This window comes from Somniosus microcephalus, chromosome 8, assembly GCF_052327205.1.
Source record: "Somniosus microcephalus isolate GS21.2 chromosome 8, FLI_Smic_1.0, whole genome shotgun sequence".
In the NCBI taxonomy this organism is placed as follows: domain Eukaryota; kingdom Metazoa; phylum Chordata; class Chondrichthyes; order Squaliformes; family Somniosidae; genus Somniosus; species Somniosus microcephalus.
In genome coordinates, this window is record NC_140994.1 from 141,143,439 (window position 1) to 141,159,280 (window position 15,842).

The following is a 15,842-nucleotide window of genomic DNA, read 5'->3' on the forward strand; positions in this document are numbered from 1 at the left end:
TTGATGTAGTCTACATTGATTTTTAACAAGCAGAGATGTGATTTAGCAAAAGTGGACTGGAAACAGCTACTTGAAGATAAATCAGTGTCAGCAGTGGAAGGCATTCAAGGAGGAGATAGTGAGGATCCAGGGCAAATATGTTCCCACAAAGAAAGGGTGGGACTCAAATCTAGAGTGCCCTGGATGTCAAGGGGCATACAGGATAGAAGGCAAAAAAGGAAAGCTTGTCAGATACCGAGTGCAAAATACTGCAGAAAAGCCTAAACAAGGTGTATAGAAAGTGCAGGGGGGAAATTTAAAAAAGGAAATTAGGAAAGCAGAGGGCATGAAAAAAGTCAAGGAAAACCCAAAGATGTTTTATAAATACATAAAGAGCATGAGGATAACTAAAGAATAGGGCCAATTAGAGACCAAAAAGGTAACCTGTGTGGAGGCAGAAGACATGGGCATGGTTCTTAATGAATACTTTGCATCAGTCTTCACAGAAGAGGGACTGTGCAGGCATTGTAGTTAAGGAGGAGTGTGAAATATTAGACGAGATAAACAGTGAGCGAGGAAGCAGTAAGGGGTTTCGCATCTTTGAAAGTAGATAAGTTGTCCGACCCAGATGAAAAGTATCCCAGGCTGTAGAGAAGCAAGGGAGGACATAGCAGAGACTCTGACCATTATTCTACAATCCTCTGGTTACAGGCATGGTGCTGGAGGACTGCTAACATTGTGCCATTGTTTAGAGAAAAAAAGAGAGTAATTACAGGTCAGTCAGCCTAATGGTGGTGGACAAATTATTGGAAAAAATTATGAGGGACAGTATTAATTGTCATTTCAAAAGGCACAGATCAAGCAAGGACAGTCAGCATGGATTTAAGGGATGGTAGTGTCAGACTAACTTGATTGAATGTTTTGATGTGGTAACGAGGAGGGTAGTGCATTTGATGTAGTCTACATTGATTTTTGCAAGATTTTTGACAAGGTCCCACATGGCAGACTGGTCAGAGAAGTAAAGCCCATGGGATTCAAAGGTAAGTGGCAACTTGGATCCAAAATTGGCTCAGGTGGCAGGAAGCAAAGGGCAAAGGGATTAGTACTAATTGGCCATGTAATTGATAGTGAGGAAGAAAGCTGTAGACTGCAGGAAGATACCAATGAGGGGGGCAGGTAAGTGGCAAATGGAATTCAATCCAGAGAAGTGTGAGGTAATGCATTTGGGGAGGGCTAACAAGGCAAGAGAATACACAATAAATGGCAGGATACTGAGAAGCGTAGAGGAACAGAGGGACCTTAGAGTATGTCCACAGGTCCCTGAAGGTAGCAGGACAGGTAGATAAGGTGGTTAGGAAGGCATGTGGGATACTTTCCTTTATTAGCCGAGACATACAAGAGCAGGGAGGTTATGCTTGAACTGTATAAAACACTAGTTAGGGCACAGCTGGAGTACTGCATACAGTTTTGGTCACCACATTACAGGAAAAATGTGATTTACAAGGATGTTGCAGGAATGGAGAATTTTAGCTACGGAGGAAAGATTGGATAGGCTGGGGTTGTTTTCTTTGGAACAGTGGAGGCTGAGGGGAGATTTAATTGAAGTGTATAAAATTGAGGGCTGAGATAGAGTGGATCAGAAGGACTTACTTCCCTTAACAGAGAAGTCAATAACCAGGGGGCATAGATTTAAAGTAATTGGTAGGAGGATTAGAGGAGTAGGAGAATTTTTTTCACCGAGCTTGGTGGGGTTCTGGAACGCACTGCCTGAAAGGGTGGTAGAGACAAAACCTCATCACATTTAAAGAGTACTTGGATATGCACTTGTACTGTAACCTACAGGGCTACAGACCAAGAGCTGGAAAGTGGGATTAAAGATAGCTCATTCAGCCAGCACAGACAATGGGCCGAATGGCCTCCTTCTGTGCCGTAAATTTCTATGACCCTATAACCAATCCCACTGCTAACATTACTGGTCCTTTATCTTGTTGCTGCGTGCACATTTGGCTGCCACATTTCCTTGCAAGTGATGACATTTCAAAAGTACCTCATTAACTAAAGCACTTTGAATGTCCTGAAGGCATGATAGGTGCAAGTTCTTGATGTCTCCCCTCTAGCTCTTTCCCACACGTCACCTCCCCCAACCGCCCAATCTGCTTGACCCTTTGCTATTCTTAGTCATAACCTCTTCTCTGTACTGTGATAATCTCTTAATCCCAAAGTTATTAGTTAAGATTAAACTGACCTGCAACTCTCTATTCTTGGTGCCAGCCAATTCATGAGCCTTGACAGTTAGTGACCACAGCAATTGAACTGTAAGTGGGCATTGCAGATGAATCCAATCCTATCCTTTGGCATCCACTCACTTCTGCTATAGGTAATAAATCCCCAATAAATTTGCATTAGACCCAAGTTGGTGTTTTTTTTTATATAAAGTAGATCAAAGAGACTTTACACCTTCAGATCATTTTTACTGGTTTATCAGTTACAAAACTCACCCTTACAGCATAAGAGACACATCAAATAAATCATTTAAAAACAGAACATTTACAGACTCAAAAGTTAAACAAGGTGTGACATGCACATCCTAATCCCTTTTATACAAACAGGACCAATGGATACAAAAGACATTGGTACACAACTTCATGCCAGCAAATACCAAGGAATTGAACAGGCAATAAGTGTGCAAAATCCATTGGCAAAGAGCCAACAGCAACGTGAATTTTTTTTTTTTTTGCTCAAGTCATTCACCCAGACTCAACTATATGGCTAATCCTGTAAGACTTAATTTTACTAGTGACCAAGTTAGATAATTGCCAGGGGAAAACCAAATATCACAAGCAAATCAATGTGGGAAACATGGGCTGGTGTTTGAGGAGAATGGGTGTTTAACAGGCATAGGTTTTGATGGTGCAAAGACTGCCACATTAAGGAATGCAAGATTGTTTGGAAAAAACATCTTGTACAAATGTGCAAGATACTGTGCTAATGTTTCACTAAAATTCATACAAGTGACCAAAGACTATGTAGACATGTAGTGAAATGGGTGTGTGTGCAGAGATGCTGGGAGGAAGTGTCATGAGGAGGACCAAGTACTGACCAGCATGGAAAGTCAAACATGTGATTGAGGTCTAATCCCAGTGCATTGCAAAGTACTATGAACATTCGTGGAAGATGCTAGAGATTAGATGGTAATGCTCAGAGAATGCAGAATGTACAGCACCTTGTTGGGGAGGGGAAAGGGGAGAGAGAAAGACTAACGCAAGGATAAAGTAACAATGTGAAATCAATGTAAAAGTCTTTGCTAGAAAGCAGACTCGTCCAAGTCTTCAAGTTAATTTGCAGTGTTTTCCCTTCTCAATTTGATTCAGAGATGTACTACACTGAAATGGTCTCAAAGAAAAAAATCCCTTGACGGTGGGATGGGGCTGGGGAAAGAAGGAAAAAAAATGGTCAGACATTTGAAATCCAATTTTTAAGTGAATTTTGGTGGGGGGGGGGGGGGGGGGGGGTGGAAATTGAGCCTTCCTGCTCTGCCAAACAAACACTTTTGTACCCCTCAAAAAAAAGACAAGTTTTATGCATGGAAAAACTTACAAGTAATAATGATAACCATAAACTGTTAAGGGGCAGTTTCTCTTCCTTCTTCCACACACCATGAAGTGACTAGTTTTCTGCACAGGAGAGGTAGCCAGGAGCTTGGCTTTAATCTCTGATCCTTCACTTTTAAAAATAAAAGTTTAGTGTTTAATTTCTATTCTACATGCAAGGATCAGAGACAGTAAGCTATGATATCACAATGACATCTGGAAATGCAAATTCTGCAGAAGTAAATTGAGAATTCAACAATTTCACAATTTAAAAACCTTATTCATCAAATATTGTATCAGCCATGCTCACAGACAGTATCTTACCAACAGATGTGGGGGGATTGGGTGTTCAGCTTTAACCAAAGTACAACACTAGGAGTTACAACAAACACCTGGGTACAGAATGATTAAAGGTATTATGTGGGAGAACCATGAGGTCTTCCTTCTCCCTCCCTCTTTTCCCCAACCCCCCACAAAAAAATACAAGCTGTCGATCTTAAAAAACAGCCTAGAAGAAAGATTGATTTTTTTTTTTTTTTTTTTTAAAGTTCATTAAATAATCAGATACAAAATCCACAAACCAAAAATCATATCCCATCCTTTTGCTTTGCATATAGCAAACCCTTCCTCTACTCCGGACTGAAGTCCGTTCCTTCTGTCAGGAAGATGTGTTGAATGCGCATTACCATGGTGTCCAGTTATTACCATGAGCTTCCCTTAAATACCTGAGCAGTTCAAAGGGGTCCTCATCTCCATTTGGGGACAAGTCAAAAGGATGAGATGGGAAGGGAGTTTGATCATCTGGCATCTGTAAAAATGCAATACATCTTGTTGAGTGGTAAAAAGTGAGACTTCATTTAGAGATAGAATGCAATCCTGTTTAGTAAATAACTAAACATCATGTTGGCTGCTGATTTATTTAACATATATACAAATAATTCAGGAATTGATCTGTTAGGTGTAACAACTCATCCAGATAGTTTAGATAAATAGGAGTTGACTGTTCGTGTCCACAATTATGCTAATCGGTGTTGGCTTTGTCAGCCACTGTTCATGGGACCAGAGCAGAGCCTAGGGGAATAATGAGAAAGTGAGGGAAATTATGTTGTACATCTCCCAGCAGGTTGGTGACAAACATTGTTAGAGGTTGCTAGTCTCTTTGCTGGATAGTTGTGTGTGATATAAAAAGATGAAAGAACCAGTTAGATGCAAAGGTTGGTAGCATGAACTCCAGATCTCCAATCTCAAGACAATCTTGCTTCAGTTCTTATTCAGGGAAAAATCAAAAGGTGTTTTATTTTCCACAAACACCAGAATTCATGAAAGGGCATCAACAACAGTTAGATTGCATTTAAAATACAGATACCCCCAGCAGCAAGAGACAGCTCATTGCCAAGTAAAGATGGAAGGTAGTGGAGATGGCAAATTTTAAAAAGTACTGATCCCAATGGTGTTTAAATACAAAAATTACAGAAGAAACAGATCTTGATAAACTAGTTACTGAATAATGACAACAAGCAGGTCAGGAGTGACAGCCTTTATTTATTAGGGTTGCTGCATTTTTGCCAAGTCAAAAACCAGATAGCGTCATGAGGCAATAGGGCTTGGAATCATGGATTTGCTTTGCTGCGGTTAAAACCCTCACATGTCTCCATCTTTTAAGATGCAAACAGAAAAAAGCTTTAGTAGCATTGATGCCCAGTTTAAGAAATCTCCACGGTTCTGCAACTTGTTGCTCTCCTCAAGCTGCAGGCACCTCTTGGGTGCCTTTAACTACTCTGAATTAGAGCCTTTATTATTAGGTAGTGGCCTGGAGCAAACCAAGTCACTTTATACATTAATAAAAAACAAGTGCATTTTAAAATCCCAAATCTACATCTTAAAAACCAACACACCCCCAGCATTGTCCATTTTATAAAAAAGTCTTTATATAATATGCATAATTGCCTTTCTCCCTCCCTGAAGTATTGATAATGGACAAATCAATCTTGAATGAATGCAGTTGGTTTGTGTATGAATTGAAAGCATTCCAAGCAGGCAAACCAATGAAACTTATCCTGGCCCAGAAGTTCCACGCCCTATCCATCTGGGAGAAGAGGGAGGGGGGGGGGGGGGGGGGATGAGCCCAAATATAGAAGATAAATTGTAAACCATCCTATTACAAAGAGTGATAACAGATGATTTTCTCTTATGCATTCCTCCCTTTCCCTTTGATCCACCACTGGCAGCCACATCTTCAGCCACCTAGGTTCCATGTTGAGAGATTCCCTCTCGAAACCCCTCTATCTCCCCAGTTCCATCTTCTCATTCAAGGCCCTCCTCAAAATCCACCTATTCGACCAACCTTTTGGTCATCCTTCCCAATACCTCCTCCTTTGGGTCAGCAGCCATTTTTGTCTGAGTACACCTCTGAAGCACCATGGGAAGTTTTATGTGTGTTAAAATGTGCTATATAAATGCAAGTTCCTGTGTCAGCCCGATTTCATTTCAAGGCATTGGATTACATTTTCAATGGCAAAGGAGAGACACTACAGAACATCAGCTTACCGGTGACAAGGAGCTGCTCGCAGTCATGCTTGTATAGCCCAGGGGACCAAACCATTGCTCCAGGGGTCTCTTTGCCATGTCCATCCCATGCAGAGGAGTCCATATACCTATCCCAGGTCTGAAACATTAAGTGTGAGTTGTACCAGAAACATAAAGCAAGTTACAGAAGAGGACATACACAACTCATTCAGGGTCAAATACAATACCAAGGTTGCGAACAGCGTGGTTCCACCTCAGACAGATGTTAAGGAGAGGGATGGAGTCAGTGGCTGGGGAACGGAGTTTATGGCTGGGACCAAAAACAATGGCTTTGGTCTTTCAGATATTAATTGGAGAAAATTTCTGCTCATCCAGAACTGTATGTCAGACAAGCAGTCTGACAATTTAGAGACCGTGGAGGGATCGAGAGAAGAGGTAGTGAGGTAGAGTTGGGTGTTGTCAGCATACATGTGGAAACTGACGCTGTGTTTGCGGATGATGTCGCCAAGGGGCAACATGTAGATGAGAAATCGGAGGGGGTCAACAATAGATCCTTGGGGGACACCAGTAGTAATGATATAGGAACGGGAAGAGAAGCCATTGCAGGCGATTCTCTGACTACGATTTAGATAAGAATGGAACCAGGCGAGTGCAGTCCCACCCAGCTGGACAACGGTGGAGAGGCATTGGCAAGAGATGGAGTGGTCGACCATGTCAAAGGCTGCAGGCAAGTCAAGAAGGATGAGGAGGGATAGTTTACCTTTGTCACAATCACAGAGGATGTCATTTGTGACAAGGTTGGAAATCTGGAGTCGCTCTCCAGTAGCTCATCCAAGTGGCAATTTATCTACAAGCCTCGAGTAGGCACACTGTACAATAAGGGTTACTAGTTGGCATACATGTGCTCTAGGGACTGATGCAGAAGTGTCCAGCTCTGACCAGGTACACCAAGTTAGAAATTTGCTGAGGACCCATGCCATAAACTCACATCAACCACTTTGTGGACATGTATATTGGGCTTGTATGAATTAAATTCTAGTGCTTTTGAAAATGCAGTTTACATTTAAGCACCCAAAAATAGGTGGACTAGATTCACAGACTATGCCCACACAGATGTCCAAGACCATTGTTCCTTCCTCAGTGGAAAGTATAAGCAGCAAGGGCCACAGATTGAACAGTAGGTGGCAAAGACAAACTTCACAGTTCAGGGGAGTTTTTCAGTTACATACATAATCAATCTCAGTTTGGGGGGGTTAGGTTTTCTTCCTCTCCAGTTAACACCCCTCTTGAAGGCATTGACTTCCTTTACTGGAACACAGGTCCATGAAAGGAGTCACCCTCCAGTAGGTCATCCAAGTGGCAATTTATTTACAAGCCTTGAGTAGGCATACTATACAGTAAGGGTATCTATTAAAGGTGGGAAAGAGTCCAAAATAAGGGGCCATGACCTTAAAATTAGATCCAGGCCATTCATGGGTGAACTCAGGAAGCAGTTCTTCAAAGTAGTGGAAATCTGGATCTCCTTCCTTTTCCCATCTCCCTGCCACCCCCAAAGAAAAAGCACTTGAGGCTAGTCAATTGAACATTTCCAAACGGAGATTGATAGATTTTTGGTAGGCAAGCGTATTTGTTAGGCAAGGGTATTAAGAGTTACGGAACCAAGGCAGACACGGTGGCATAGTGATTAGCACTGTTGCCTCACAGCACCAGGGACCCGGGTTCGAATCCGGCCTCTGGCGACTGTGTGTGGAGTTTGCACATTCTCCCCGTGTTTGCGTGGGTTTCCTCCGGGTGCTCCGGTTTCCTCCCACAGTCCAAAGATGTGCGGGTTAGGTTGATTGGCTATGATAAATTGACCCTTAGTGTTAGGGGGATTAAATATGTGGGGTTACGGGGATAGGGTGGGATATGTGTTGGTGTAGGGGTTACGGGGAATCGGGTGGGATATCTGTCGGTGCAGGCTCGATGGCCCGAAATGGCCTCTATCTGCACTGTGGGGATTCTGTGAAGGCAGGTAAATGAAGTTAAGATACAGATCAACCATTATCTAATTGGCAGAATAAACACGAGGGGCTGAATAGGAACAAGACTAGGCCATAGAATTGCCTCTGCAGATTTACCTATACACAACCATCTAGTAGAATTAGGGTATTTTACATACACTGGCTTCGGGCCATCCCCCTGCTCAAATGGTGGGTCCCAAGCATGAAGTGCCTTCCTCCATAGTCTGATCTGCTTATCCCAGGAGCGTCGGCTGTACTTCTTGTACTTGTTGGGAGTCTGGGGATGTATTCCTGGCACTCGGAGTCTCCTTTAAAAATAAAAAAGTTGACATGCTATCTTCACCCATTTTGCCAGAAAGTGCAATGCTAGTTTTAAAAGGCTTGAAGTGTTTTACAATATTGTATGCCATTGTCATCTTTATTGTGAATGAAGACCAGAATGTGCACGCACACAGGTAGATTTGGGAATCATTACTATCTGGTGGGCATAAATTCGGAGGATCGATGGATCATTAAGTGTTTGTAAACAATCATGAGCATAGTGTGCAAGTGGTGAAATATTGGTGCTATGATATTAGATTAAAGTGGCCATGCTTGTGGTTTGCTGGGAAGGGAAGATATCAGAGTTTGTTTCGCCATATTAAATTTACCCATTATGATTTCTGAATTGTTCTTGATGCCATCAATAAAAGCTAAATGTGTGCATGTGTGTTCGTGCATGCAATTCATATTCAGGTGCAGACAATATCTTCGAACATAAATGTTTTTGTAATTTCAATACACTAATGCATGGAAAATTAACCCAAGTCTAGATCATGATCAGAGAAAAGCTGGCATTATGTTGAGAAATCTAGTGCTGCAGAACATGAATTAAGAATGGAAGCAAGATACAGTTAAAAGACAAAATCAAAATCTCCACTCAGGAGTTAGTATCCCTCACTTGCAGCATGTAACTCTATCCCTTGCCAGATGTCTTCCTCCTGCACTAATGTTCATTACCATCCTGACTAGTACATTACACATCAGCCCCAGTAATCTGAACTAGTCATCAAATTTCCGCAAAACTGAAGTGCAACACACGTGAAGACAATGGCCCATAATTTCCGATAAAAAAATCTTACGCAGGAAGCCTCCTAAGTGAAGTCAGTGGGCGGAGGTTCTGCAGAAAGCGGAACTCTCCACCCGCAGAGGTCTTTCTCTAGTGCAGGCATCCGATCTGTCAAGATTGATAGATCGGAAATGCCGGTTTTCAGCGCATGCCTCAAACCAGCAATTCTGATGTCCCTACGGGTGTGTACACACCTGTAGGCATCGGAAAATACAGGCCATTGTGTAGGATGGTCATACACCCCAACCTCAACACCTCCCTCACCCCAAATATGCCTTCAGAAAGCGCTTACTTTGGAACTTCCTGCTGGTATCTTGGATAGGCAGGGGTGTTCTTTCCATAATCTATCTGCTTCTGTCGCCTCTTCAGCACCGTTTCATCAGTTTCGATTTCTGTTGGCTTACAGTATTCAGTTGGAGTGTCACAGGCTTGTGGAGTGACACTCCAGTACTTGTAGTTTCTTGGGTGGGGCGGGGCGGGGGGGGGGGGGGGGGGAGGAAACAAAACACAACTTGGGCTCAGATTTTAAGCAACATTTTTCAGTTAATACAGCCTGCTATCATCTTGTTAGTAGACATTACTGGAATAGGCTTCAGTGGCAGATTTACTAATGGTAGTGTGTTCTGCAGCAAAGGGAGAGCAGGATGGCATTTTGCCCTGGTATTCCAGGATGGTAGGACATTGTGGAGTAAATCATACCATGGATATTACTAGTCCTCTCAAGTAGACTCTGGCAACACTCATTTCACACAACTGACATACTGCCCTTGATCAGTGGTTCCTACCAATAAGAAACTCCAGAGTTGGTTAAATTCAAGTGTATGGTATACTGCTTGTATCTTGAATCAAGCTGATTAGTGGTATTGTGCAATTTGGGAGCACTAATGCTGCAGCATATTGGGGCGAAGATAGGTTCACAACCAGATAAGCCTCTGAGGGGATGTGGTCTGCCTTGCCAACTTGAGAAAGTGACAAGTCACATGCTTCCCCATAAGGAACAGGAAACAAACAGTCAGTCAGTCAGTCTCATCTACCACTTGGTAACAGAGGTCAGCACATTGGCAAAGGCCTGGTGCAGCAGAGTAGCCTGAAGAAAGACGACAGCATTCATTGTGAGCCAGAAGCTTTAATCTAGCTCTTATTGGAGATGACATCAGGTCCAAGATCATCCCAATAGCAAGTCAAAGGCCTTTTCAACAGCAGAATGTTCTATTCAACAACATGGGAGAACACAATACATCATCCAGCTCAAAACCAAATAATTAAAATATATAAAACACTAAAATGGCATTTTCTTAATTCTCAGTTTTCCCCATCTTCTCAAAGCTCTTTATTTGGTACAGTTGTCACAGACCTGTAATATCCTGCTCATTTAGCCATGTTCCCCTGGTTCATACACAAGGTTAAACAGGTAGTACAACAGAATGGATAGCATCAATGGTTGATCCTATCCATTCCCAATATCCACAACTGCAGAAACAGCTGGGTTAACTGTGGCTCAGGGAAACAGAGGCGGCTGCTCTAGGTGAGTTCAGTTGGGGGTGAGGAGGCACGAATGATACTATTGCTCCTCTAACAAATCACAGAGGGCTGCACAATGCCAACTTTCCAACAGAATCTCTCTGTAGAGATCAATGATGGCCTCCACTTGTGAGCAATCAAGTTGAAACACTATGGGAAAATTACGTGTAACCTTAGCATATTTTATCTCCAACAGAAATGTAAACAAACCTTTTCTCCCAGCTCCATCCCCTATTGGGTTCGGATTCTGTACCCACGCCAATGCTGGCTGTTGTTGGTGCATAGGCATCAGGCCTAATAGACAAGAGAAATCAGACAGATTAATACACTGCCAGCACACGCACAAATGAAGCAATGCTAGGACACCATTTTCCAAGAGATTGTTTAAGTCAATCTGAACAAGTACATTGCATGGTTTAACATATCACCTGAAAGACAGCACCTCAGAATAGAATACTCCCTCAGTGCTGAACGGGAATGTCAGCCAAGGTCATGTGCTGGTTTGCAGTGGGATGGAATCCACAACTGACAGAGCCAACCTGACTTAAGTTTGCAATCTCATGCCAAGCCTTTCTTTTGTAGAATTCTTGTATATACACAATGTATCTTTTACTACTGTGGAAGGTGATGCTAATGCCAGCTTAAACTACTAAAATTTCACACCAACTCAAAATATTCAAACTATAGCTCCTCACATAAGAACATAAGACGTAGAAGCAGGAGTAGGCCATTTGGCCCCTCGAGCCTGCTCCGCCATTCAATAAGATCATGGCTGATCTGATCTTGGCCTCAACTCCACTTCCCTGCCCGCTCCCCATAACTCTCGACTCCCTTACTATTCAAAAATCTGTCTATCTCCACCTTAAATATATTCAATGACCCAGCCTCCACAGCTCTCTGGGGAAGAGAATTCCAAAGAAATTGCTCCTCATTTCCATTTTAAATGGGTACCCCCTTATTCTAGATTCCCCCACGAGGAGTTTAGATGAATGAGGGGATCTTATTGAAACATAAGATTCTGAAGGGGCTTGACAGGGTAAATGCAGAGAGAGGATGCGGGGGGAGGTGACAGTGAAGGGAAGTCAAAGTCACCATCTTGGATACAAACCAAGAGAGTCCCAAGTTCAATTTTCACTTTTGCAGATCTCAAGTTAAGGTAATAGTATGGGAACAATTGGCTGCAGCAGCTCTGGGTTAATAAAGTGAAAATCCACCAGGATTCCTGCCCCAAATCACCTGGAGGACAGGCCAGGATTCCTGCCCCAAATCACCTGGAGGACAGGCCAGGATTCCTGCCCCAAATCACCTGGAGGACAGGCCAGGATTCCTGCCCCAAATCACCTGCTGGAGAACAGGCCAGGATTCCTGCCCCAAATCACCTGCTGGAGAACAGGCCAGGATTCCTGCCCCAAATCACCTGGAGGACAGGCCAGGATTCCTGCCCCAAATCACCTGCTGGAGAACAGGCCAGGATTCCTGCCCCAAATCACCTGCTGGAGAACAGGCCAGGATTCCTGCCCCAAATCACCTGCTGGAGGACAGGCCAGGATTCCTGCCCCAAATCACCTGCTGGAGGACAGGCCAGGATTCCTGCCCCAAATCACCTGCTGGAGGACAGGCCAGGATTCCTGCCCCAAATCACCTGGAGGACAGGCCAGGATTCCTGCCCCAAATCACCTGCTGGAGGACAGGCCAGGATTCCTGCCCCAAATCACCTGCTGGAGGACAGGCCAAGATTCCTGCCCCAAATCACCTGCTGGAGGACAGGCCAGGATTCCTGCCCCAAATCACCTGCTGGAGGACAGGCCAGGATTCCTGCCCCAAATCACCTGCTGGAGGACAGGCCAGGATTCCTGCCCCAAATCACCTGCTGGAGGACAGGCCAGGATTCCTGCCCCAAATCACCTGCTGGAGGACAGGCCAGGATTCCTGCCCCAAATCACCTGCTGGAGGACAGGCCAGGATTCCTGCCCCAAATCACCTGCTGGAGGACAGGCCAGGATTCCTGCCCCAAATCACCTGCTGGAGGACAGGCCAGGATTCCTGCCCCAAATCACCTGCTGGAGGACAGGCCAGGATTCCTGCCCCAAATCACCTGCTGGAGGACAGGCCAGGATTCCTGCCCCAAATCACCTGCTGGAGGACAGGCCAGGATTCCTGCCCCAAATCACCTGCTGGAGGACAGGCCAGGATTCCTGCCCCAAATCACCTGCTGGAGGACAGGCCAGGATTCCTGCCCCAAATCACCTGCTGGAGGACAGGCCAGGATTCCTGCCCCAAATCACCTGCTGGAGGACAGGCCAGGATTCCTGCCCCAAATCACCTGCTGGAGGACAGGCCAGGATTCCTGCCCCAAATCACCTGCTGGAGGACAGGCCAGGATTCCTGCCCCAAATCACCTGCTGGAGGACAGGCCAGGATTCCTGCCCCAAATCACCTGCTGGAGGACAGGCCAGGATTCCTGCCCCAAATCACCTGGAGGACAGGCCAGGATTCCTGCCCCAAATCACCTGGAGGACAGGCCAGGATTCCTGCCCCAAATCACCTGGAGGACAGGCCAGGATTCCTGCCCCAAATCACCTGCTGGAGGACAGGCCAGATGAACACAAGACAAGAGTTACTTGTGACATTCTTCAGCCAGATAACCCACCGACACTGTTGAGGCATGAACCTGAATTGCCGCTCCGAGGTTAACCAAGGTTCATGGAAACAAACTCCAGTAAGAGAGAGTTAAGTATTTCAGGAGAGAAAAAAATTGAAGGGGGGGGGGGGGGGGGGGGAAATGGCTGAGGTTTGCCCTTGGAAAAGGTTACAATTCTGAGTCAAAATCTTGGAATGCCCTCCCTAACAGCATAATGGGAGTACCTTCACCACTAACTGCAGCAGTTCACCACCACCTTCTGGTCAATTAGGGTTGGGCAATAAATGCTGGCCTTGCCAGCAATGCCCACATCCAGGAACAAATTTAAAAAATGTTTTAATTGTCTGCTGGCTAACATCATGCATGATATCTGGTGCCACAAGCAAAGCGGTGGTATTGAGCAGAGAGAAGAATGAATGAGATGCAAACTTTAGCCTGCAGAGTTGCTTTGAACTTTGCTTCAGTGAGGCATCAAGCAACAACTTCTTTCTTTGGATTTCACACTTTCCTCAAGTATAGGCTCTGCAAGCACATTGATGGATATGACAATGATCACAAATCTAACCTCTTCACCACCCAACTGGCAGGGTCAACATCTGGCACCGCTGCTGCACCAATGTTTCCAAAGTCCAACCATGGAATGTGGGCATTTGTAATCGGGAAGCTGTGAAATACAAATTGTGAATATCAATTTATCCAGTGAAATTGTAAATCAGAAGGATACGAGGTAAATTTACATTTGTTATGCAGTCAGGAAAATTTTGAAGCGCAGTTGGATATTTGCCGAGTCTTAATAGCAAACAATGAGGTCACATGTACAATAAACTTTTGACAAGATAAACCTTCCCATACAAAAAAGATGCTTCAAGCACAACTGAACATTTCTACTTCCCAATTAGCCAGCTTTATGGCCTCTGATTGAGGCTGCTAATTTGTCCTGAAAACAAGCAGCTTTGTGCTGTTGATTCATACACACTAGGAACTGGTTCAAGACTGCTTCAAACTCATGTCACCTGGAAATATTGCAGCCAGTAGGGAGTGTCAACTTGTAGCCAGCCATTATGGGCTGGATTTTAATCTATACCCAAAAATGAAAAGGTTAAACTGCCAACACTGCACTCAACCCATTGTATTTTTAAAATAGAAGAAAAGCTTCCACAGAACACAGGCACCACATTGCAAGGCAGCATAATCATCAGCTTGTGTCCACAAGTCTGCCTGCAAGTTGCACCTTCAGAAAAGGCATTGCCAGAGCCTACGGTTAACAGTTACGTTTCCACGGCTGTCCGCATGCAAAGCACCTTGCCTGGCATGATTGGTAAAGGAGGCAGGTCACTTCACCAGCAGTATACTCACAAATTGGACACATTTATAAACTAAACTGAATAAGATGGAATAAATTAATGTGCTGTTAAGCCATCAAATAATTCCAGCTGACCCCAATCTTTCCATCAATTCTTTTATCAACCAACAACATTCTAGTGGAGGACATCATAATTAAGTCAAAACATAGCCATTACATTTCTACCCCATCCACTAGGTGGCAGTAGGGCTAGAACTGATGAGATTACTTTAGCATTTATCCCATCACATTAAAGCAATACTGAAAAAAGACACTTCAGTGGTTTAAGTCAAACTCTCTAGAACTGTATCAGTAAAAAAACACAGCAATATTAAAGAAAGATAAAACATGCAGGACAAGATCTTAAGAGCAAGATAGCATAGCAAAAGGAGAAGGCAACAATCAGCCCACTCTTCACAACAGAATATACACAATTTGTACCATCATACACTTTCCAATCTCTTTAATCTCACAAAGAGGCATTTAACCACAAATAAAGATGCAAGGGGATGAAGTTCCATTAAGTTAGCCCCTGACCCCTGCCGGTAGTTAATAACATTGCAGAAGTTACCATTGATAATATTATCTAACTGGTTACATTTAATACATGGACATTCCCACGAATGTAGGATTTATGTTGTTCATAAACTGTTTAATCATCCTACCCGACACTTATCCATATAACCTGCAAATTCAGGCTTAAGAAGTTCCATTTCAAAGAGGCTTATCAATAAATGTTAATAAGAAGCCAATTAAATCAGGCTTTTTCTAATCAATTTAAAACAAAGCTAGCAGGTAAACACTATAACATTATAACCTGTTTGCATGTGGATTGTGACTATAAGGACTAGCCTGCATTATTATTATTATTATTTTCCCCCCCCCCACTCTCTCCTTTACTATTCATATTAAATGACAGCTGCAGTCTTTAAATACCACACCACCTACAAGGGGTGGGCTTTGTCTCACACTTCAGCCTATTGGACTGCTCCATAATACAAGAAAAGGGGTCATGAGACACCAAACTTTATAACCTGGTGTTGTGTGACTTCTTACATGAGACATTAAACTGTTCAGCAGAGCCAACACACTGAAATAATATCAAATCAGCAACTGATCTTTTAAAATATGC

The 15,842-nt window shown here is 43.7% G+C and overlaps 1 protein-coding gene across 3 annotated transcripts; it reads right to left on the minus strand.

Moving 5' to 3' along the window:
• Positions 1–2,392: 2,392 nt before the first annotated feature.
• LOC147113825 (oocyte-specific histone RNA stem-loop-binding protein 2-like) lies at positions 2,393–15,599 on the minus strand. 3 transcript variants are annotated; one of them, XM_085995185.1, is made up of 7 exons: positions 15,528–15,599; positions 13,934–14,032; positions 10,938–11,021; positions 9,499–9,666; positions 8,257–8,406; positions 6,117–6,234; positions 2,393–4,377 (listed from the first exon to the last, which is right to left on the minus strand). In XM_085995185.1, exons 1-7 carry the CDS (start codon positions 15,566–15,568, stop codon positions 4,252–4,254), a joined length of 786 nt encoding a protein of 261 aa, XP_085851311.1. In that variant the 5' UTR covers positions 15,569–15,599; the 3' UTR covers positions 2,393–4,251. The 3 variants fall into 3 exon arrangements, with proteins under 3 accessions (XP_085851311.1, XP_085851313.1, XP_085851312.1); XM_085995186.1 differs by having other exon boundaries at positions 4,286–4,640; XM_085995187.1 differs by lacking the exon at positions 8,257–8,406.
• Positions 15,600–15,842: the final 243 nt, after the last annotated feature.